Source organism: Spinacia oleracea, chromosome 5 (assembly GCF_020520425.1).
Source record: "Spinacia oleracea cultivar Varoflay chromosome 5, BTI_SOV_V1, whole genome shotgun sequence".
Taxonomy (NCBI): domain Eukaryota; kingdom Viridiplantae; phylum Streptophyta; class Magnoliopsida; order Caryophyllales; family Amaranthaceae; genus Spinacia; species Spinacia oleracea.
Window position 1 is genome coordinate 704366 of NC_079491.1, and position 20779 is coordinate 725144.

General features: G+C 38.2%; 3 protein-coding genes and 1 long non-coding RNA gene across 16 annotated transcripts; all 4 read right to left on the minus strand.

Annotated features, from left to right (window-relative positions):
• Positions 1-559: 559 nt before the first annotated feature.
• LOC110776548 (probable pre-mRNA-splicing factor ATP-dependent RNA helicase DEAH2) lies at positions 560-6154 on the minus strand. Of its 2 annotated transcripts, XM_021981117.2 has the most exons (7): positions 5719-6152; positions 3711-3913; positions 2528-3612; positions 2000-2125; positions 1668-1906; positions 1058-1176; positions 560-951 (listed from the first exon to the last, which is right to left on the minus strand). In XM_021981117.2, the coding sequence occupies exons 1-7, from the start codon at positions 6001-6003 to the stop codon at positions 825-827; spliced, it is 2184 nt and encodes a 727-aa protein (XP_021836809.1). In that variant the 5' UTR covers positions 6004-6152; the 3' UTR covers positions 560-824. The 2 variants fall into 2 exon arrangements, with proteins under 2 accessions (XP_021836809.1, XP_021836815.1); XM_021981123.2 differs by lacking the exons at positions 560-951; positions 1058-1176; positions 1668-1906 and having other exon boundaries at positions 2026-2216; positions 5719-6154.
• A 1506-nt stretch (positions 6155-7660) lies between these two features.
• LOC110776570 (uncharacterized) lies at positions 7661-12244 on the minus strand. 9 transcript variants are annotated; one of them, XR_008921332.1, is made up of 6 exons: positions 12023-12244; positions 11525-11622; positions 9561-11430; positions 9201-9450; positions 8469-8573; positions 7661-8223 (listed from the first exon to the last, which is right to left on the minus strand). It is a non-coding gene; the product is annotated as an uncharacterized lncRNA (long non-coding RNA). The 9 variants fall into 9 exon arrangements; XR_008921331.1 differs by having other exon boundaries at positions 9561-11434; XR_008921334.1 differs by having other exon boundaries at positions 9561-9769; positions 9878-11622.
• A 146-nt stretch (positions 12245-12390) lies between these two features.
• Positions 12391-16604, minus strand: LOC130461040 (beta-ketoacyl-[acyl-carrier-protein] synthase III, chloroplastic-like). 4 transcript variants are annotated; one of them, XM_056828925.1, is made up of 5 exons: positions 16465-16604; positions 15580-15723; positions 15088-15224; positions 13908-13987; positions 12391-12636 (listed from the first exon to the last, which is right to left on the minus strand). In XM_056828925.1, exons 1-4 carry the CDS (start codon positions 16475-16477, stop codon positions 13949-13951), a joined length of 333 nt encoding a protein of 110 aa, XP_056684903.1. In that variant the 5' UTR covers positions 16478-16604; the 3' UTR covers positions 12391-12636; positions 13908-13948. The 4 variants fall into 4 exon arrangements, with proteins under 4 accessions (XP_056684903.1, XP_056684902.1, XP_056684905.1 ...); XM_056828924.1 differs by having other exon boundaries at positions 13908-13992; XM_056828926.1 differs by having other exon boundaries at positions 12500-12525.
• LOC130459071 (protein CYPRO4) lies at positions 16061-20176 on the minus strand. Its single transcript, XM_021981155.2, has 2 exons — positions 18318-20176; positions 16061-16808 (listed from the first exon to the last, which is right to left on the minus strand). Exons 1-2 carry the CDS (start codon positions 19989-19991, stop codon positions 16527-16529), a joined length of 1956 nt encoding a protein of 651 aa, XP_021836847.2. The 5' UTR covers positions 19992-20176; the 3' UTR covers positions 16061-16526.
• Positions 20177-20779: the final 603 nt, after the last annotated feature.

The window sequence follows — 20779 nt, forward strand, 5'->3', positions numbered from 1 at the left end:
CTATTACCTTCACGATAAACATGTTTAATCTTCACCGTCCAATTAGGACTGTCGATCAACTTCATAATGTGTTCAAACATATCTGAGTACTCACTTCGACCCCATTTTTGGCTTCTTAGAATCTCAACACAAGCCTGATTGTCCATTTGTAACTCAAGTTTCTCAATATACAACTCTTTTGCTAGCTTTAAACCTTCAACTAAAGCTGAAACCTCAGCTTCAAAGGAAGAACAATGTCCAAAGTTGGCCGATAGAGCTGAGATAAATTGGCCATCATGATCTCGAATTATAGCTCCACCACCTGCCGCCCCCGAACCCTTAGCTGCTCCATCTACATTTAAGGCATACCACTCCATTGGAGGGTGAGACCATTTGATGAAGCGTTCGACTTTAGTTGCAGCAATCATCATTTTGTCAAAAATATCTTCAATGGCTCGTCGATTTTTCTTTCGTATCTGATCTTGAGAAAGGCCCCTGCATCCACTGTAAGTTCAAGAGATGCAACGACAACAAATAATTTTATGAATAAAAAATGGTATTAAAAACAATAGAAAGATGATGACAGAAAAAGTATCAATTTATAAAGTCACTCGCCAAAAAAAAAAAAGCAACTGTAACTGTATTACACAAGCCAAACACTACTAGTTTACTAAATGAAATTGGAGAACTGAACATATGATATTTTCTGCAGCGTTCAAGAGTTGTCACAAATCCCACCACCATGAAATTATGAAATAGTAAAGCTTGCATTTTCAAAGCTCCTCAATATCCTCCCAGCAGTAGTACAAGAAAGGCTAATGAGGTAAAACTAACAACACTGTGTCCTACTTCCTGTTCTTACTTTCTTCCCTATCCTTATCACGGTTCTTGTAGAGCTTCTCTAGAACCCGCTTTGCTTCACAATTCGGGAAATTATCAAGGTCGTAGTAGTGATTTGCAATATCAACAAGCCTGTTCAGAAAAACATTAAAAATACACAGAATAGAGTTATTGACACAGTACACAGATAATTTATATAGATAATCAAGGTGTTGTTTCACAGGGAGGAGTATCTAACCATTCTCCACGAACATCAGTCACGGTACGGATGAAATTCCGACTAGTCAACACGTATTCGTTGTATATAACCCACTCTGGTTTATGATCCAGGCAATTTGAAGGATGCAAGTGAACCACCTGCGGAAGACAGCATAACACATTATATTAGTTAAAAAGTAGTAACAGCACCAGCCATATCAGTGTCTAAATCATGAAATATGAACTATTGGACATGATTTTCTATATCATCCTATTCTTCTGGGTGGGAACAACTGGGAAGGGATCCAAATGTCCATTTATTGAATGAACGGTTGGAAGCTCAACATGAGAAATTCCTTGGGTAAACAGTTCAGAAATTTCGTGGATGAAAAATTGGGGAACATAAATGTCATAGGCAGGATGATATAGGCAGGAAATTTCAGGATTGTATATTTGTCATAGGCATAGAAATTTCAGGATGGTATATTGAGGAACATAAATGCAATAGGCAGAGAAAAATTGGGGAACATAAATGTCATATGCATAGAAATTTCAGGATTGTATATTTTGCTAGTTAGGCATGATGATATGGAAAGGATCAGACTCGGGTGCCTAACAAAAACAAAAAAAAATGTACAAGTGTAACTCACTTGGTTATCTTTCACTGTCAAATAGTGTCCTGTCTTTTCCAGATGTGCCACTTGCATGAAATATCCTGCCAGCATCGCCTTCCGTATGTTGATATAGTAATCCCTGCTGTTGAAATCAGTGCTGCATAGCTTAAGGTTGAACCTTGCCATAATGCGCACAAGTTGCTGCCTCACATTATCTGCAGCTTTCAGCGTCCTTTGATTGATAAAATTCTCGTAACACCAGTTCGGGTCCTCTTCTGTTATATATGCAGGAAAAAAAAAGTTAAGAAGGAGCATCCCCACGAAAAAATTTAGATAAAAGGAGGAATGTATGGGGAAATAGGACTCACGATTCTGCTTGTAGGCATGATAAACGTTCAGCAGCGTCAGGTGATCTCCATCGATGTGTCCAAACCTAGCTTTTGCTTCATCTGCAGCTTTCTGGGCCTCCCTAGGCCTCACAAAGCAATTGGGTACTAGATAAAGTAATTGTTATCACAGACGAGGTCCACGGAGGTCAGCAGATGCATAGAGGCGAGACCAGACCATTTGCTTGATGAGAAAATACTGAGAAATGGATCTATATGCATCAGCACTTAGAAAATCTATGGTGCATGCCAACCAGGGGCATGGAACCCAGACTAGATAGTTGCTGATGGGGGGACCTATTCAGACTCATGGACATGGACATGCACATGCACAAAACCATACTCCATACATGCATTGACAACCTATGCTTGTATAGAGTTGAAAAAAATACAAGCAAGCTGTCAGGGACAATTCTTGCCCCACACAGCTAGCCTGATACGAGTTTTTGAAATGACATGAGACTCTACAAACTAGACAAAATGTGCAAGTAAATGTGAGAGAAAGTTTACCTGAAAGCATTGCTGATATTGAAAGGATTTCATTTGAACAGTTGAACTCGGAACTCACAACAAGCATCTTTCCCATCTGAGGATCCAGTGGAAATTCACTCATAATCTCTCCAAGCCTTGTCAAATTACCCTCATCGTCCAAAGCACCAAGATAGTTCAGAACCTCTAATGCTCGCATCAGAGTCTCTGGAGCTGGTGGGTCCATAAAGTCGAAATGTACCAGATCATCAATACCCAGTTTCTTCAGCGTGAGTACAGTATTTGCCAGATTTGACCGCAGTATTTCTGGATAAGTCTGTGGCTGAAGATCATTATTGAAACTCTTCTCTGTGTATAACCTAAAGCATTTACCAGGCTGTGTTCTTCCAGCACGACCAGCCCTCTGGTGTGCGCTTGCCTTTGAAATAGGAGAAACCAACAATGATTCGACACGTACTCGAGGATTATAGACTTTCTGTTTAGCAAATCCCGGATCAATCACATAAACTATACCATCAATGGTCAAAGATGTTTCAGCAATGTTAGTAGACACCACAATTTTCCTCCCAAGAGGACCCCCCTCTTTTGATGGAGGTGGAGCAGATTCAAATATTTTCTGCTGCATAGCAGGAGGAAGAGTAGAATACAACGGAACAACTTTCACAGGGCCAACTTGGTCACCTAGATTTCCCACTTCTTTATTAATTTTACGGCAGGCATCTTCAATCTCCTCCTCTCCTGTGAGGAAAACAAGTATATCACCAGGGGGTTCGCACAAGTGTATTTGTACAACAGTTCGGATAGCTGCTTCAAGGTAGTCTCTTTCAGGATCTTGGGTGTAGAAAATTTCAACAGGATGCAGCCTTCCAGGAACTTTCATAAGAGGTGCGCCATTAAAGTAATCCTGAAATTTCTCAGCCTCTAGAGTAGCACTCATAACAACCAACTTCAAGTCTGGTCTGTTTCTCAACACTTCTTTCAAAAGCCCAAATAGCACATCTGTTGCCAATGTTCTTTCGTGAGCCTCATCAAGAATTATAACTTTATACCTCTCCAGGAGCGGATCTGTCATTGCTTCTCTCAACAGCATACCATCTGTTAGATACCTGCAATACAGAACACACGGAACTTAGAACCCGCATGAACAACGTCATCATTCTTTCAGTGAAGGCACAAAATATATATTATAAGAGGACAAACATACTTCAAAACCGTTCTAGAATTACTACAGTCCTCAAAACGAATGCTGTAACCAACTTCTTCTCCCAGAGTTACATCCATTTCCTCTGCAACTCTACGTGAGACAGACATTGCCGCCACCCTACGTGGCTGGGTACAGGCAACCATCATCTTCTTCCGTTTATCAGGCGACTCCAATTCCACAGCTTCCAAGACAAATTGAGGAATCTGAAAATGACATACACAGCAAGTCAGAAAAACTATGATGTCTAATGCCCAATTAAAAGAAACATGTCAACATTTTCTATACAACTTTTGTGAAAAATAAAAACGATGATAAAAATACACCCTTTACAAACAACATCCTAGACAACCGCACCTAGAGCAAGCATGCAGGCAAAAGCACAACAGCCTGAACTGGAGAACCCAATAAATGGCCACTAGCAGACTGATGCACAGAAGTTTCACATTCAATTTCTCCGATTTTTAATTTTCCAAATAAGAGCCGCATTATAACATTATTATCTCCACAATGTTAACAAACCTATACTAATTTGCCAATATACATCTCTCTTTTATTTGCTCAAAAGTAGGGTTTTTTCTTTGGCAAATAAACAACTAAATGCCCAAATATCTAAATTTCTCGAACATCTTTATAAATATAATGCGAATAGGTCCATATATCCAATATAAGGAGCATATGTGGGAATTTTGGTTGGGCCTGGGAAAAGGCGTATATTAGAACTAGAGTTTCAATGTACTCTCTTTTCTTTATTTAGGTTTTCTCAGGAGTATCCTGTGGGATGATTTAGGTTAGTGTTTCTTGTGTAAACATTACTTGAGTTTTCTTTCCTTATTAAAAAGGAGAGCACAGATACAACTAGGTGACAACTACTCGTAACACTTAACAACCAATTGCAAAACAAAGTCTGTAACGAAAAGAATTGGATCACTCAAATTGCCCATCTTCACATAATCACATCCTGTAAATATGGGGATGTGCCCCCCACAACTCAGACTTGCTAATAACTCTAAATTGCTTGTTATCAGCCTGAAACAATTGGAATTGAAACAATGATGCGTTGTTACTTTCAAAATAACTGCCTTTTCGTCCAGTTTTATTTGTCACGTTACAAGTTTAAATTATACTTCACAAGTATTTCAAACAAGGAAGTACTTGAAGTTGCCAATTTCGAGTCCAACCCAATCAACTCAGTCGGAAATTAATCTTTTACTGGTTTTGCTAATCTACATAAACTGCTAATCTTCATTTATTTGCCAATAGTTAATCTGCTCTACTGAAAGAGTCAAATCCTGATTGATTACACCAGCTTGCTTATAAGTTCTAACTAACAAATGGTCAAAAACTGAGTTGTGTTGTTGAAATTATAACATTGTTTTATATCAGCCAGAATTCAGAAACAATTGGAACTGAAACCATTTTGTCTGGATTTATTTGTCACGTTACTAATTTAACATTGTTGTATGTCCGGGGGGGGGGTGCAAATTAACCTCCCACAGATGGATGGAATGACAAAAAAATTCCACCTTTCAAATAAACAATCAGGTATTGAAACTAAAAAGCTGAAACAGAGAAACTTAAAGGCAAAACAGTTAAACAGGTAAGAAAATTCACAGATTGAACCAAATACCTAATAGATTCTTACATTACCAGCATCTACAGCATAGTATATTGGTAGTTTACCATTTAAGCAAGCAACATTAAATCAAAGCAAACTGAACCCTCCAGCTACGATTGCTAAAATTATTACACCCGAGTACCAAATCAAGACAAAAAATTTATACAATAAGCTGTGATAGCCAGCAATGAAATTCCTCCAACCTCAAAATCCATTTTCCATAACCCCACACCCCTTTCCGATACTATCACATGTCAATTTGAAATTTCTATCAATTATAGAACAAAGCAAAAATTAAACTCTCTAGGGTTTACGAAATAGGCCAAATTTCAGCAACCATAAATAACTAAAAGAAAAGTAAAATAAATTGAGAAAAAAGGGGCGACAACTAACCTGGGTAGTTTTACCACTACCAGTTTCACCGACCAAGACGATGGTCTGGCTAGTATGAAGAACCTTCAAGAACTCCTCCTTCTGCTGCCAAACAGGAAGAGACCTCCGCTTCTCCAAAATATCAAAATATCGCTGAGAATATGCCCGTCCATTCCAGCGATTGATATTAGCAATTCCGTTGTTCATCATCATCGGAATACCACCGCCGTTGGATTTGAGTAGCTTGACTGCGCTGTCGTCTACTACGTCAAACAAGCTCACCTTCCTCTTTCTCTCTGTCCCCATGAAAATTACTTCAATTGGTAAACCCTAATTTCACTGACAATTGGCCCAGATTTTCGGATCCGAAAACCTCCCAAATTTTTGATATTGCGGGAGGGAGCTTGTTATGGGAGGGGAAACCCTAGGAGAGAGAGAGGGGGAAGAGAAGGAAAACCTGATTACCCGCTGCCGTCGATATATATATGGGTTCAACTTCATATGGTATCGCTTGGTTCGGTTCACCTTGGTTATTTTTGCAAAAATCAAGGCATGTTCGGTATCATTTTTTGTTTTCAGTTTTTTGTTTTTTGCAAAACTAAAAATCAAAATATAAGGGCCCGTTCGGTATCATTCTCAGTTTCCAGTTTTTGGTTTTTTGGCTTTATAAGTCATGATTTAGATTGAATTATCAACTAAAAAATAGTCATACCTATAGTAATCATGTTAATTTTGAAAACTGACAAAAAAAAAAAAACTGGAAACTACTTTTTGTGGTTTTCATATTTTGGTTTTTAGTTTTGTAAAAAACAAAAAACTGGAAACAAAAACCGATACCGGACGAGCCCTAAAATTACAAAAAATAATTTTCAGTTTTTTGTTGTCAGTTTTTTAAATCAACGTGATTACTATAAGTATGACTAATTTTAGTTCATGATTCATATGACTTTTAAAACTAAAAAAATCCAAAAACTAGAAACTACAATGATACCGAACGAGCCCTACCGTTTTTTATATTACTAGTCGTTGGCTCGGCCTCTAGCTCTATATCGCATGGACCACCAAGATATAAAAAATCTATTATGTACATAGGTTTGCGTAAAAGATCGGTGCTAACAACTTTAAAAAAAATGAATACGTATAGTCAATATTAAACCATCATTCATATCAATCTGGTTTTGTAAAGTCGGCGTGTAATTATTGATTCCAACTTAAGCTTTATAGCAAGTACATACATATTGTAAATACGAAATCTCTTCCTCTTGTAGTTATTGATTCTAATTTTTCGGCTTGGTTACCAGAGCCTAAAGATGCTTCTAAAATCAGCATGTAGTTGGCAACAACTCTACATCCTCATGAATCTTTCTGAATTTAACTGTCCAAAGTCGCCACCATAAGTACGGGAAATTGATGCTCCTAAAGATGGTTGTGGGCCAGGCCGGGTCGGGCTTCGAGCCCACGTGCAAGGGCCTAACCAGGCCGGCCTACACAAGACCCACGTTGTTTCGTGTCCGGCCGGCCAAAAAGTTTAAAATATGGCTCAAGTCCGGCCCAAACCCATGGGCTTTCGTGCCAGGCCGTCGTGCCTAAGGCTAATTTTTACTAAATTTAGCGTGCTTTGTCGTATAGGGTCGAGTGGGAGTCGTGCGTGCCTTGTCATGCTTTTTCCAACAAATTAAGGCTTAGGCCCGACCCACGACTTCGTGCTCGTATCAGGCCGGGCTTTTTTCGCGTCGGATCGGGCTTCGGGCCAACCCGGCCCACGTCCATCTTCAGACGCTCCTACATACAAATAGGCCAAATCATCATGTAGTTAATCAGCTACAACTACACCCTTTTAATATATATTAAATGATTTACAAGTCAAAAATTGTTCTTGCATTAGAAGGAATATAATGTCTGACGTTCTAAACATTCTGAGTAATCGACCACCCATATAAATATCAATTTGTTCCAACGAATATGTATGTAAATATGTAATGGATGAAAAATGTAGTAATAAGAACAATTGTACATGACAATTTAAACTAAAGTCTCGGGAAGATGCTAAAAATCTTTGCTAAAAACATAAAGGATTGTGAATTTTCGTGTTGCTTTAAAAAGCAACTTATACATTACTCGTCACTACATTTACATAAGATTCTAGTCTACGCATTATTACCAAATGTTTGCGTATTCAGGTTTCAGCACTTGTTGCAGAGAACTGGATCAAACATGCATCAAAATGCTTAATAATAAGAGTAATTTGAATCTGCCTTTTTAGTTCTAGAGTAGTAGGAATATGACTGCAAATACTTCAGCTCTCTCAGCAATTACAACACCAATCCTGCCATTTTAGTTCTAGAGTAGTAGGAATCATGAGGGCATGTGTTGGCTTCGGCTAGTCTGCCGTCAGCTCTGAGTGAACTTCCATAAGCAAACCCAACATTATAAGCAGTCTGCCGCGACCTTCAGGTGTCTGCTTCAGACTCGGTTGACTGGAATTTGATGCTCCAACGTCTGCTCCCACGTCTGCTCCCACGTCAGCTGACGTAAGATTTACCCGTTAGAATCTTTATTTGACATGAATAGATGTCTGCATGAGGTAAGATCTACACGAGAGAATACTATGGACTCAAATTTCTTCATTCCCATTAAAATGACATGAAAGTAACATGAACTGTCAAACCAAATATTATGGCGATGCTTTTCATCAAATGCCGAACACAGGCTCATGATATAAAAAAACAATGAATTGGTCAGATAGAGAACAAGAAAGGAGAGGAACCCACCTTTCCAAGTCTAGCTATGCAATAGATACGTCTTGAACTTATAAACACCTCATCCGCTTGATGTTGGGTCCATCTTGTGATCCTTCTCAAATGCATGAAAAAGACCTGTTTAATCAACAACACCAGTTGAGGAAAAAAAAAAAGCATCAAGAATATGAATATTGACAGACATTATTTCCTATGTTAGTCAACAAGAATATAACTTCTGAGTCTGGAACTGAAGATAAAAACAGCTAAAATTCATAATTCCTATTCCAAATTCTGAATTGAATAAAAATCAAGAGATTGGTGATTCAAAATCGACTTAAAACCCTAAAATAAGCAATAAACAAACAAAAAGGATCAAACATATCAGCCAAGAAAGATTTCTCAAGGAAGATCCTATATCTAGACTCTAGAGGAGGCAAAGAGGTTGTTTGGTCAGGTCACTCTTTAATATGGGTCATCTTTAGGTGATTGAGTCATTTGCAGCAACTTCAGGTTAGGTCTAGTCTGGTCTAATTGAATCTACCCATGTTTGGCTGTATTGTAAATTAAATGAACTATAATATTGAAAATTAGAAAGGAAATTCCGTGTAAATGCTTCAACAGAAGTAAGAAACATCACAACAAAGTCAAAATGAAGTAACTATTGCAGACAAGAAATAATATGGTTATACACATGTGCAACAGCAAAGAGTAGGCTAACTCTAATTTAATAAAAAGGACAATGTTAGCAATTGTCATAGTCACCTCGAAAAGAACTCAATTCAATATTGTTATAACAATCACCATCATCATCCGTACGTGTTTCATTTGCGAGTGATTTGAAGATGAATATTGTTAAGAGCTGGTTGCATGGGTTTGCACCACTTTGTCTGCATCACTTGGGCCTGCACCACATGAATTTTCACGAAGGTATAAAATACCTCGTGCAATTCCCAATGTGATCTTGTAACGGGTTTCCCACTTCAAGTCTTCAACACTGCTCCGTGTTTTGCATCTGCAATAAAATACGGATAGGCAGAGAAAATTTAAGCAACTTGCCTTCATACTTGTTCTTTGTAGGTGAAAATATCTACAATATGGAGTAATAAATCAGGTAAAACAAACCAAATAGAAACCGGTCAAGGATCTTGTTACGCTCAAACTCGTAGATATAGCAACATCTCATCTCTTTCCAAGAAGAATCCAAAAAGTTATACAAGATATTGTTGAAGCTTGGCAGCTAAGTAGACCTTGTTCTCAAACTCCTGAATTCCTTGTCCTGATACATTCAAAAGCCTCTTAACGGCCACTGCTTGTCCATCAGCCAACATCCCCTGAAATCATATCCTGAACATTACATAGCTACCCGTGTCTAACAAGCTAGAATATCAATGTATTCAATTTGTAAATCCATCAACAATATATTCGGACTTCAGTCATACCAAGTAAACAAGATTATAATAATACTTAGGAGCTCCAGATTTTAACATGTAATACACGCTTCATTCTTTCCTTTCAGAACCACTTTTGTTTCTAGACTTTGTTGCAGCCACATTTGTTATCTGACTTATCTCTAGGGCCCTGTTCGGCAATATTAGCGGTAGCGGGTAGCGGTTAGCGGTTGAGTAGCGGGTAGCGGTTAAAGTAGCGAGGAGCGGTGAATAGTAGCGGGTAGCGGTTAGCTGTCAAAGTAGCGGTAACTAATATGAGTGTTCGGTAAAAGTAGCGGTGGATATTATAAAAATAAAAATAAAAGCAAGAATATTATTTAAAACTTTATTATAAATTTGTCAAACGCTACCCGCTACCTTAAACGCTACTAATTTTAACGTTTGACAAAAGCTACCCAACCGCTACCTCAACCGCTAACCGCTACCTAAATCGCTACTTTACCAAACACTTACAAATTTTACAAGTAGCGTCTTGACTAGGTCAAAACGCTACCCGCTACCTCAAACGCTACCGCCGAACACGCCCTAGGTCTTAAATGAACATTATTGTCTATTAAGTCACATTGTATCCAACATTATACTATGTATGTAATAGGAGTTACAGTGATGATTACAACCAGGAAAAGAAAATCAACGGAGATGGATCATTTAACTGTTTAACCTAAATATGAAATATGTCAACCATCTGTTCACCCACTGGGCCTATGAGAGGTCTAGCCACCAGGCCAATCACACATCCTTCTAAATTCTGTTAGTAAATTATATCCCCCGAAAATTCCAGACTGCAATATTGAAATTCCAAGAAGACAATCCTAGATCTAGACTCCACTTTCGAAATCTTAATCCAGGTAGAAAAAGGCATGGTGTAACTCTTCCAGTTGCAAAGCATTGTATTAGCATTGAAGCAGAAGTCTTTTAACACTGTCCTGCAGTATGCGGGAAGCACAACCAAGACCTGAATCAAGATTTTCTGAGTGGCACTAAAATATAGGTGGATCAATTTAGGATTTTTTCCATAACAATGGAACAAACAAGATTAACTCTACAAGTTATTTAGGATTTTCATTTCATTCTAAATTTTCTAAGTTACTCCTCTACTTGATAAATATGCCCCTTCTTAACAACTTGTATTCTTTCACTATGGAAAGTCTATCCTGACCTAATTTCTAGGATTGGTAAGGTTTGGTATTAGCTCTAATCACAAATGTCCTGTTTGCCATTCTCTACTGAATCCAACCAGCATCTCCTCTTCGAATGTTGCTACAGCAGAGCATGTTTACTCCAATTGGCAGCTTGGAGTGGATAAACACTCAAGCAACTTCTTTTCTGGTGTTCTGAGATGGGTCTGAGATAGATGCAAAGCAAGCAAGTTCAGAAAGGGCGTGTTCTACTCAGAGCTGCTAGCTACTGTGTGTAACATTTGAGAATTACCAGAGTAAGAAAATAAAAGAGAGATACTCAACTTTTAGATTTTCATCAAGTTGTCTTTGTTCGAGGTCTCTTCCTTCTTGTCATGAACCCTAGCAGCAGTACTGTTGGAAGGCCTTGCTAATCACAGAAGAGTAATGAGAGAGAAGAGAAGAACCAATTTCGAAGAGAAGAGAATAACCAATTTCGAAGAGAAGAGAAGAGAATAACCAATTTCGAACCAACGAGAGAGAAGATCGAAGAAACGAAACTCCATAATTTCGAAGAAGAGTAAGTCAGAGAAAAGAAGAGGAGGAGAAGCAGAGTGGCTGCCATGAAAGAGAAGAAAAGAGGAGTTATCAAAGAAACCAGCAGAATCGAACAAAGAAAATGAATTTCTGTACATCAAGAGCCTAGTTTTACTAATCTTTCTTTCCAATATCAACCAAACAAGTGAGGCTTCAATTCCTATCTAATGACCTGACTATCATATGTTATATAACCTACTCTGTCGAATGAAATTAACTGGTTAAATTCATGTATAGTTCACATAGGTTGCAGATCAAATATCTTGCAGCTTAACACAATAACACCTAAAATGCAGAGATCTCAGTATAAATTTCCACTGATGTATGCAGGAAAACAAACACAGACTCTGGGGAGCCCTCAATGTTCAGTGCAATGCGTTAAAAAGACAAATGACCCAAAACTGCCTAGAAAGAGACTCACCATCAGTTTTCCCTCTGAAGTTTTCTCCTCGAATGACCCGCCTCCACCACCAGCAGCCATGAAGAGATGCATCCATTCCTCCGGATAAACATGCACAACTAAGCTGAGTGTCTCGCCTTATTCAAGCTCCAAGAAAAAGGAAGAGAGAATCCCTGATTGTTATCATCCTAACCACCAATTCCTCCTCTTGAAGGCAACATATGATATGATCTGACAAGCAACCTGTCATTCAAACCAATGAACCTCAATCACCAAATCGCTTATTGTTCAAGTCTCATAGAAGAAGAAAAAAATTATAATCCTGAAATAGTTTTAAGAGTTGATTATCCTGCAACAGAAGCACCATAAGGATATTTACTATTACCTTTAAACAAACCAACAACTTCAAAGACACCTTCCCTTCAGTGTTGAACGATCTCACAATCATCTTTCGCCAACACCCTAGTCTGAAACAGTAACTTGTTATCTTTAATCTGATTTTCATCTACTCTTCATGCCTGACACTGCGCATTTTTAAGTGTAACTCCTTTCAGTACAGTGATCTCCCTGATCTTTATCACATTGGCTATACAAACACAGATACTCCGCGATAGCTAAAAATCCAAAAAGTCATCCTGAAAACAGTGGATTGGTGGTCTTAAAATCCAACTGGCATAGAAGTTCATGTATAATAGTAAGATGAAGGCATGAAGTGAGGAAAACCCAGTGTACGGCCAATCAAAGCCAAGGACAAATCTACAAGCAGCAGGGTCCATAAGAAAAAGATTTCCATCAAAGAAGTACTTGGAGAAACAGTCATGGGTTCCATGAGGGGAGAAGTTCCATAATTATCACATAAATTCAACACTTAACAGTAATGGTAATAATAAAGGGAAGTAATTATATATCATACTCGACTTTGCTCCTTTACTTTTAGTTCCGCTCAAAACCATAGTATGTTGGAGACTTGGAGTCACTACAACACTTGTTTGAATACAGCTCAGCTGCTGCCGATTAAGATAAGATGTCAAAAGACTGCATAGTGCTAAACAGATGACTCTACGAGACAAACACATTGTTATACAAGCTTAGAGATAGATTTCTTGACCAAAATTTGGTTATCAATTGCCCACATCTACTTTAGTATCTGATAAGTAAAATAGTGTAAGTCGATATGCTTCATGTCAAGCAAACCAAAAAATTGTTTACACATAAGTAAGCCTACAGATTACAGAATGAGAGTTTAATCACACAATGTAGCCACTAATATTTTCAATCTTATTATCCAACAAATTAGCTACATCGCCTGACAAAGTTAATTTAAGCCAACATCTTTCAACAAACTTTAAAGTTTATATTTCATATATTTATCTGAAAGTGGCAGATAAAAAGAGGCCACTTACATTCCTGAGATTAGAACATCAGACCCATAATATCCATCAGCATTTAAACTCATAACTAAAATATTAAACAGTGGCTAATTTGATGTAGAACAATGATTTGAGAGAAAGCTAATGAATTTGTGTGTATTTTGGTGTGAAAGGTCCCACATAGATATCCACAAAGTGAGAGTGTGAGACCCCACTTGCACTATGGTTTTCTCCATTAACTTCTGTAACCTTACATTTGTTTATCTCTTATCAACTTTTATTACGGAGTACCACTTACTAGCGCAATACCACCTCTTCAGGTGCCGACGAGTAGTTATGAAAATTAATAAAAAATATAATAGCAATTTATGAACTTATGATGCATTTACGAATGGACAATTACAAGTGACATTTCATTAGAAGTTACACCTAGGTTCCATAACAAACCCTATACAAAATTGACCTCAAAATACAAGACAAAAAGGAGAACATTGGAAAGAAAGACGTTTTGACCACTTTATAACATGCTTTCTCACCTGAGTCAATGTGGATGCATCTGCAATTACAAAGGGTACATTCACCAGCCTTGCCATTGTTTTTGCAAGTAATGTCTTCCCTGTCCTTGAGAAAGCATTACAAGCATGTGAATGAGACGGGAAATGAAATTGGATGAGAGAGAGAGAGAGAGAGAGAGAGAGAGAGAGAGAGAGAGAGAGAGAGAGAGAGAGAGAGAGAAATCCCGAACTTCTTAATATGAAACCTTAAGCAAATGTACTATCAGGAAAACAAACAAGAAAATCAGTTGCATCTTATTTCTCCAATTTTACCTTCCCTTATTTCAATTTACAATTTTAGAAAATCAGTTGAAATCCCTAACTTATTTCCGTTTATTGCTAAAAACTACTTCTATCACATGTAACATCATAAACTGGAGAACAAAAACTGAAATAAAATCATCACTAATACCGAAGATAGCCGATTTTAACTACACAAGCAATTCTAATTAAGCATGAAAAATCATTAGAAACTCCAAAATTGAAAAGACAGCTCAAAACTTGGCTATTACTAAAATTCACCTTCACTACGCTCCACTTTTCAAAAACGTTTTCCTGTGATACTTGTCTTTCTTTATTCTTGATTACTTAGTAGTAAGATCATGTGTTGTTGGGAAATGAAGGAATTTGACAATCACTCATAAAATTACACAAGCAACAGCCATCAGGTGCAATTTTACTTGATTGATCTCATCTAAGTTGAATGTAAGTAAACATTTGTTTCTATCCTTAATCCCCCAAACTTTCCAATATCTAAACAACTTTCTAATGCCTCCAATCTCCAGCAAAGAAATAAGTTTCAAGATACCGATGCTAAGAAAATCTGCTCTTGAAGACAATAACCATTATTAATTTAATCAAAGGTATGCTCGTACAATCCACAGACACACACACACACACACACACATGTCTGTAGGTCAAGTCTCACAGAGAGGCTGTTTCCAGAAATTACAGAAGCATACGGTTCACATAAAATCTGTTCCCTTAGAAAATTAAAAGTGAACTCATAACATAGACAGACATAGATAATTATCATACTTCATTTTACATTTGAGAGGTAAAAGAAAATATGGTAGAAAGTTCCTGCCTGGGGGAGGGGAATAAAATTCAAGAAGCCATAATAAATCAATTTATGAGTAGCCGACGTTAAGAAACTGGTTACCTGAGGAGCACTACCAAAGAGGTCCTCTGGTGTAGAAGAGCACATCGAGATAAGGTCAACATCATCAGGGTCAATGTTGGCCATCTGAAGAGCTTTCCTTGCTGCTTCGGCAGCTAAGCCTACCAAGCTCTCCTCACCTGTAATAGAGCAACAAAACCTGAAAGTCAGATTGACATCCATGTAAGACACAGGAATGCAGACAAACTTAAGGAATAAATCATAGACAGTAAACCGGAATCCATGATTCTATGTAGCCAATCTCGTTTGTTGGCTGATTCTCAGTTGATTTGGTTTGATTTATAGGTTAAAACATATTAACATTTTAAACTACAATAGAAGTCAATAAAACCTACTGAAGATCAGGTTAGAAGTCATGACAGTCCACATATGCCAGACTTATGAAGGTCCCTATGAGTTCTTGAAGTACAGGGATCAACAAGAGAGCAGAGCAACCCTTTCTAAAGTTTCCATATGCAAGAACAACACACTGACCTGAAAGGACACGCCGATTGTGAATCCCAGTTCGAGTAGATATCCATTCATCCGAAGTTTCAACAATTTCAGAAAGGTCATCATTGGAGATCTGCAGCTTGGGTACAGCAGAACCACAACCAACTAGCTTGCAACCTCTATTTACTATCCTGCATAAAGAACCGTCAAAAACAGCAAATTCAATTAGAGGTTTGAAAATAACCAGTCTAGTTTATTTTATAAGGATAAAAAAAAGTTGAATAAGAAGCCTAAGCTATGAGTTTGGAGTTTTCTGGATGCTGCTGAATGCTGATATACACTGATTTTGTAATATGGGGCAGATTTGTCTTGTTTTGCTGCAGAAATAAAACTTACCATGCAAATAACACACACAAATTTACCCCTTGATTGATAAAATGTAGTAATTTTCGACAAAACGAGATCGAGATGAAAGCATACTAAAAAAAACGAGGAAGCAAAAAAGCAAAATTTCAAAAGAACATCAGAAGAAAAAAGAAGGGGCATGTTCAATTCCATTCAACAGTTTATGACATTACTTTTATCAATCTACTGAACCACGGTTCAATATATGATCAGAAGTAATTCTACGAGGATGAAACCAAACTGTACAAAAAACTATTTACCCCGAGTTTGGGTAACAGCATTCAATCCCCGAGGATTAACTTTCCAAATGATACTGCATTTATAGTCATTTGGAATCCTAATCAACACTAATCAAAATAAAATGTTTCTACTTAAAGCAAGACAATCTATAGAAGCCTCTCAAGCACACAATTAAGTAATGCACCCGAGAACACGTGCTGCAGCTCTACTTACACACATAAACGAACCACTAGAAACAAAAAAAAAACATAAAAAGAGGTTCAATTGATGCAGCAGGCGTACTCTTCACAATCATCTGATAACTGGAATCCAACACTGACAATAACAGTGATATACTGCTAATGCTATTGCTTGTTCGAAATACTGAATGAAGTCACTTTCATAGGGGTTGCCACCACCAGAGGAGCTTCAGGAGAGTCACTAACTGCAAACTTCTCATGCATGAAGCGACTGTCAACGATAGACTCGTCTTTCAGTACGATCTTATAGCAGTAACAGCTCTTCAAGCCTTGTTGATTCCGGTAGCATTCGTGTGCACTGTTCTTCACTTGCTCAAAGTTCCAAATGACACTGAATTTTCCAGCTGTAACGACTATGTGGCGTTCTTGTTTCCCTTCCTCAGTGACCTGCGGACATACAAAAATACAAGTCAATATTCTGTGACCACGTCACTCCCGTACCTTTAATAGACAGGAAACATCTGAACTAAGAATATTACTGTAGTTAGCAAAATAAATAAATCGTTAAACAGTAACTCAGACCAGCTAAAAAATTTCAATCATAAGCTTTCATCGATTACCTAGCTTGTTGAAACTCCAAAAAAACCCATACATATTCACATTTGCATCAAATTCAATAAAACAAGCAAGACTGGTTATATTAGTTTTCTTGATAAATCCTTATATCCACATCTTTTATCTATTTAATACTTGTAACAATATGATGCTTTAAAAACAACTTCACTGACAGAACAAGAGCCAAAGGTGTGTCTAACAGATATCTACCAAATCATGTACATAGAAGTGCTCTGCACAAAACCAACTTTGTTTAACTCGTCAAGGCAGTGTGTTTGGTTGGGTGCGCTTTATCCAGCTTGTATTTGTGATTCTTTAAGGTGTGTCTAGTGAGTTTTGATTCTTCCATCCTATTGGTCAATAAGAACCCATTCTCCAAACTAATCCATGTCCTTGGGTAGGGGTCAAGAAATGCCGTCAATGCTCTAATCCATCCCCCTCTACCTCCTTGCCAAAGTTCATAGATACTTCATGTTTTTTTAAGACATGTAGAAAACTAGACAGGGGCTCAGAAAACAAGCCAAATTTCATCAGGAATCTTATTTGCGTTTCTATGAAGATGACTGACTGCCCATGACAGAGGTAATTTGAAATGTCAAAGTCAGACTTAAAATTTATCGCTACAAGATACTTCTATTTATTAGTAGCAGGAGTATTAAGCAACACAATAACAGGCTTTACCATGTTTCATCGTAAACATACGTCACAAAAAACATAAATCAAAAGGACCAGTATGTCAAAAGTGACCTGGTTACGTTGTTTGAAAGCTTCAAACACAAGCAAACAAACTATCCAAAGACAAGCACAAGGGACAAGGTTTCTGTGCATTTAACAGCTCAACCCCAGCCTAGGAATGTTAGATAGTTTGATTCATATCATAAAACTAACAGAGAAATTGGAAACAAGGTGAGAAACCTATTTCAGCATCATTCATCCTTTTTAATGCATCTACACAACCCCAGCCAGAAGGGGGGTGGGAGATAAGTGGCACTAGATCGGTGCCTTCCCTTCGCAAGGTTCGTGCACACAGAGGCTGCATAAGCATTTAGTATAGACAAATTCATTGAGAGCAACATCAACATAGACATAAACTAAACAAAATGCACATAAGAAGAGCATGAAAATACTGCTATAAATCAACAACACAACCTAATCATAAGCACCAAGCAAGAGCTAACAGAGCTATAAATCAGCAAATATCTTTTCCTATCCAAAAATAACATTGAACTCTAAACAAAAAGCGTGAAGAAGAGCATGACAAGTGTATTGCAACAAACAAACAATGCAACCTATTCATATAAACAGCACGCAATAGCTAACAGAGATATAAATCAGTCTCACCCATGAAAATTGAGCGCCATGGAATTTGTTGTTTGCCCCAGCCATATGAGCATCTACAGGAGTTAACTTGAGCAGCCTAGGAGCCGAGACTCTGTTACCCATACGACCACTGAATCCCGTCTTTGTCCTCCCATCTTTATCAGAAAACAAAGTGCAAATGAGAATCAAATATGTATCTGTGGTACCCAACACCCATTTGCCATCATAGGTAACATCCACATGAGTAATTGACGAACCAAGACCAGGGAACGCGGTCTTAGCTTGTCTCATAGAGGTCTTGGAATACAGTCTTATCTTCCCATCAAGCGAACCAACAACAATTGAACCATCCCCTGTTGAAGCAAAGCACTGAAAGTTGGTACCCCTTGAGAACTGATGTCCCTGATTCCAGTGCAACACAGGAGAGTTTGCAGAGGCGATGTCCTGCACCATACCCCGGCGATCACGCATATCCCATTGACACAGCCTATTATCATCCAAACCCAAGAATGTAGACCCTGATGGATCCAGCTGAGCCCCCTTGTTGTCATTAGTAATGTCCCTCATGGATATATCAGCACCATCCTTCTCGAATTTCCATTCAGTGACGATCTTCCCAGTCTCAATATCCAGCTGATGGAGCCCCCCGGCATGGGGTTTGTTCTCCAACACCGGACTCATTAACATCATATTGGTTTCTCCCCTCATCAAAATGGCCTTCTTGGGTGTCGAATTACTTGAAGAATTCACATTTCTAGACCCAGTTCCTCTATCAAACTTAACACAAACCCCCTTCCCATGAATCCCATGCCTAAAATTCTTAACAACCTGAATCCCATCATTCCCAACAAGGAAACTATTATCAAGAGCACCCAATGCCAAGCTCTGAATCCCTGTGTTCGCAACCTCCTCGAATTCCTCAAGCAAATCCTGTTTAATCCTCGACGGAGTCGAACTAGGGGTTTTGCTTCCAATCAATTCATCATCAACCGCATCCCACATCGTATCGTCAGCAGCATCAGGATTATGCCACCCCATGAAATCCTTCCCATACACTTTCAGCTTGTTCTGATCAGTAGGTTCAACCCCATGAACATTCTCAAACAAACAATCATTAAACTCAGACACAAACATATTATAATAATTGTTCTTCTCAAAGAATTTCATAGCCCACACACCATTCCAAACGAAATCAACCCGCAATTGTTCCGGAAACATCTTCAATTGCAAATCCGTGGAAACCCTAGCCCTAATTTTCGACCCCACCCGCAATTCCCAAAACTTACCCCCCTCCTCTTCCTCCCCATCCTCGTCCCCTTCCCCCTCCCCATCCTCGTCACCATTGCCAGACTTAACAAAACAATACGTCGTCGCACCCTCAGCAGTCTTCCATTTAGAATCGGTAGTACCGCCGCCCACATGACGGTAAAGCTTAACAGCATTTTTCTTTTGCGAAGCAGAAGCAGAAACAGAAGCAGGAGTGGAGTATTTGAGCTTCAAAGCCTTCAACCTAGATTCAACATCGTCCAAAGCCGACGAAGGAGTAGTCTCACGGCCGCCATGGCTGCGTTGTTCTTCATCTTGCTGTTCTTCAGAGGTGTCGTAATCTTCATCCTCTTCACCTTCAGATTGACGCTCGTCATAATCGTCGGAATCTGAGAGCTCCAAACCTTCGCGACTGTTGGCTGCCCCCATTGATGAGCTTGAAGCGCAGATCGAAGAGAGAGAAAATGAAGGATTTCTTGATTTTGTATTTTTGAAATATGAAAGATGAAAAAGGTTAGAGGTAAAACCGCCACACCCTTGAAAAAAGAATGCAACTGGTGAGGTGAAGAAAGAGAAAATGAAATGCGGATTAGAACAAGTTTTTTAAATGGTCGAAATTACTTAATTGGGCAACCATACCCGATATAAATAGAACTAGTAATCCAAGCCCAATACGAGTAGCTTATTTTTAACGCAACTAAAAAAAATGTTAATGCTAAGTATAGGAATGCTTAGCCATTAAGGTATTTAATAAATAAAAGTTGATGATCAAATGGAGTAGTATTCTTTACTTAGATATGAAGATATTTCTATACTACGTAATATTTAGTAAATCCGATTCAATCCTCATCAGGATGATACATGTGTCTGTGTTATAGATTTGATGTACATACATGCCTCTAGTTATATATAATAATACATCTAATTAATGTTTGATTGCTCTTCCTAGCGAAAATGTGCTTATTAGGAAAATTGAAGCAAATGTGCATAAGATACTTTGCAAAGATGCATGTGTTTACCATGAAAAGTATAATGTTGAGTGTTTTGGCGTCGTATGTGTATTCTTGGAGACTTAACTTGGCACACATTGTCTAATTCTACGTCATTTTGCAAGAGCATTCACATCAAATTGTTTATCATGTCCAAAACAAATTATATTTTCATGTTTGATAAGCATAAGTATGCTAAAAGTCGAGCTTAAAATTGGGTAGCTTCGT

Excerpts from the sequence above, each read along its gene's own strand:
- LOC110776548 (XM_021981117.2), bottom strand. The coding sequence starts at position 6,003 with ATGGGGACAGAGAGAAAGAGGAAGGTGAGCTTGTTTGACGTAGTAGAC. Across the intron at positions 3,914-5,718 it reads GTAGTGGTAAAACTACCCAG|ATTCCTCAATTTGTCTTGGA; the intron begins GTTAGTTGTCGC and ends TGTCATTTTCAG. Across the intron at positions 1,177-1,667 it reads TGACAGTGAAAGATAACCAA|GTGGTTCACTTGCATCCTTC; the intron begins GTGAGTTACACT and ends TGTCTTCCGCAG.
- LOC130461040 (XM_056828924.1), bottom strand. Across the intron at positions 15,225-15,579 it reads CAATCGGCGTGTCCTTTCAG|GTGAGGAGAGCTTGGTAGGC; the intron begins GTCAGTGTGTTG and ends GCTCTATTACAG. Across the intron at positions 13,993-15,087 it reads TCTTTGGTAGTGCTCCTCAG|GACAGGGAAGACATTACTTG; the intron begins GTAACCAGTTTC and ends TGCTTTCTCAAG.
- LOC130459071 (XM_021981155.2), bottom strand. The coding sequence starts at position 19,991 with ATGGGGGCAGCCAACAGTCGCGAAGGTTTGGAGCTCTCAGATTCCGAC. Across the intron at positions 16,809-18,317 it reads ATGGCGCTCAATTTTCATGG|GTCACTGAGGAAGGGAAACA; the intron begins GTGAGACTGATT and ends GTATGTCCGCAG.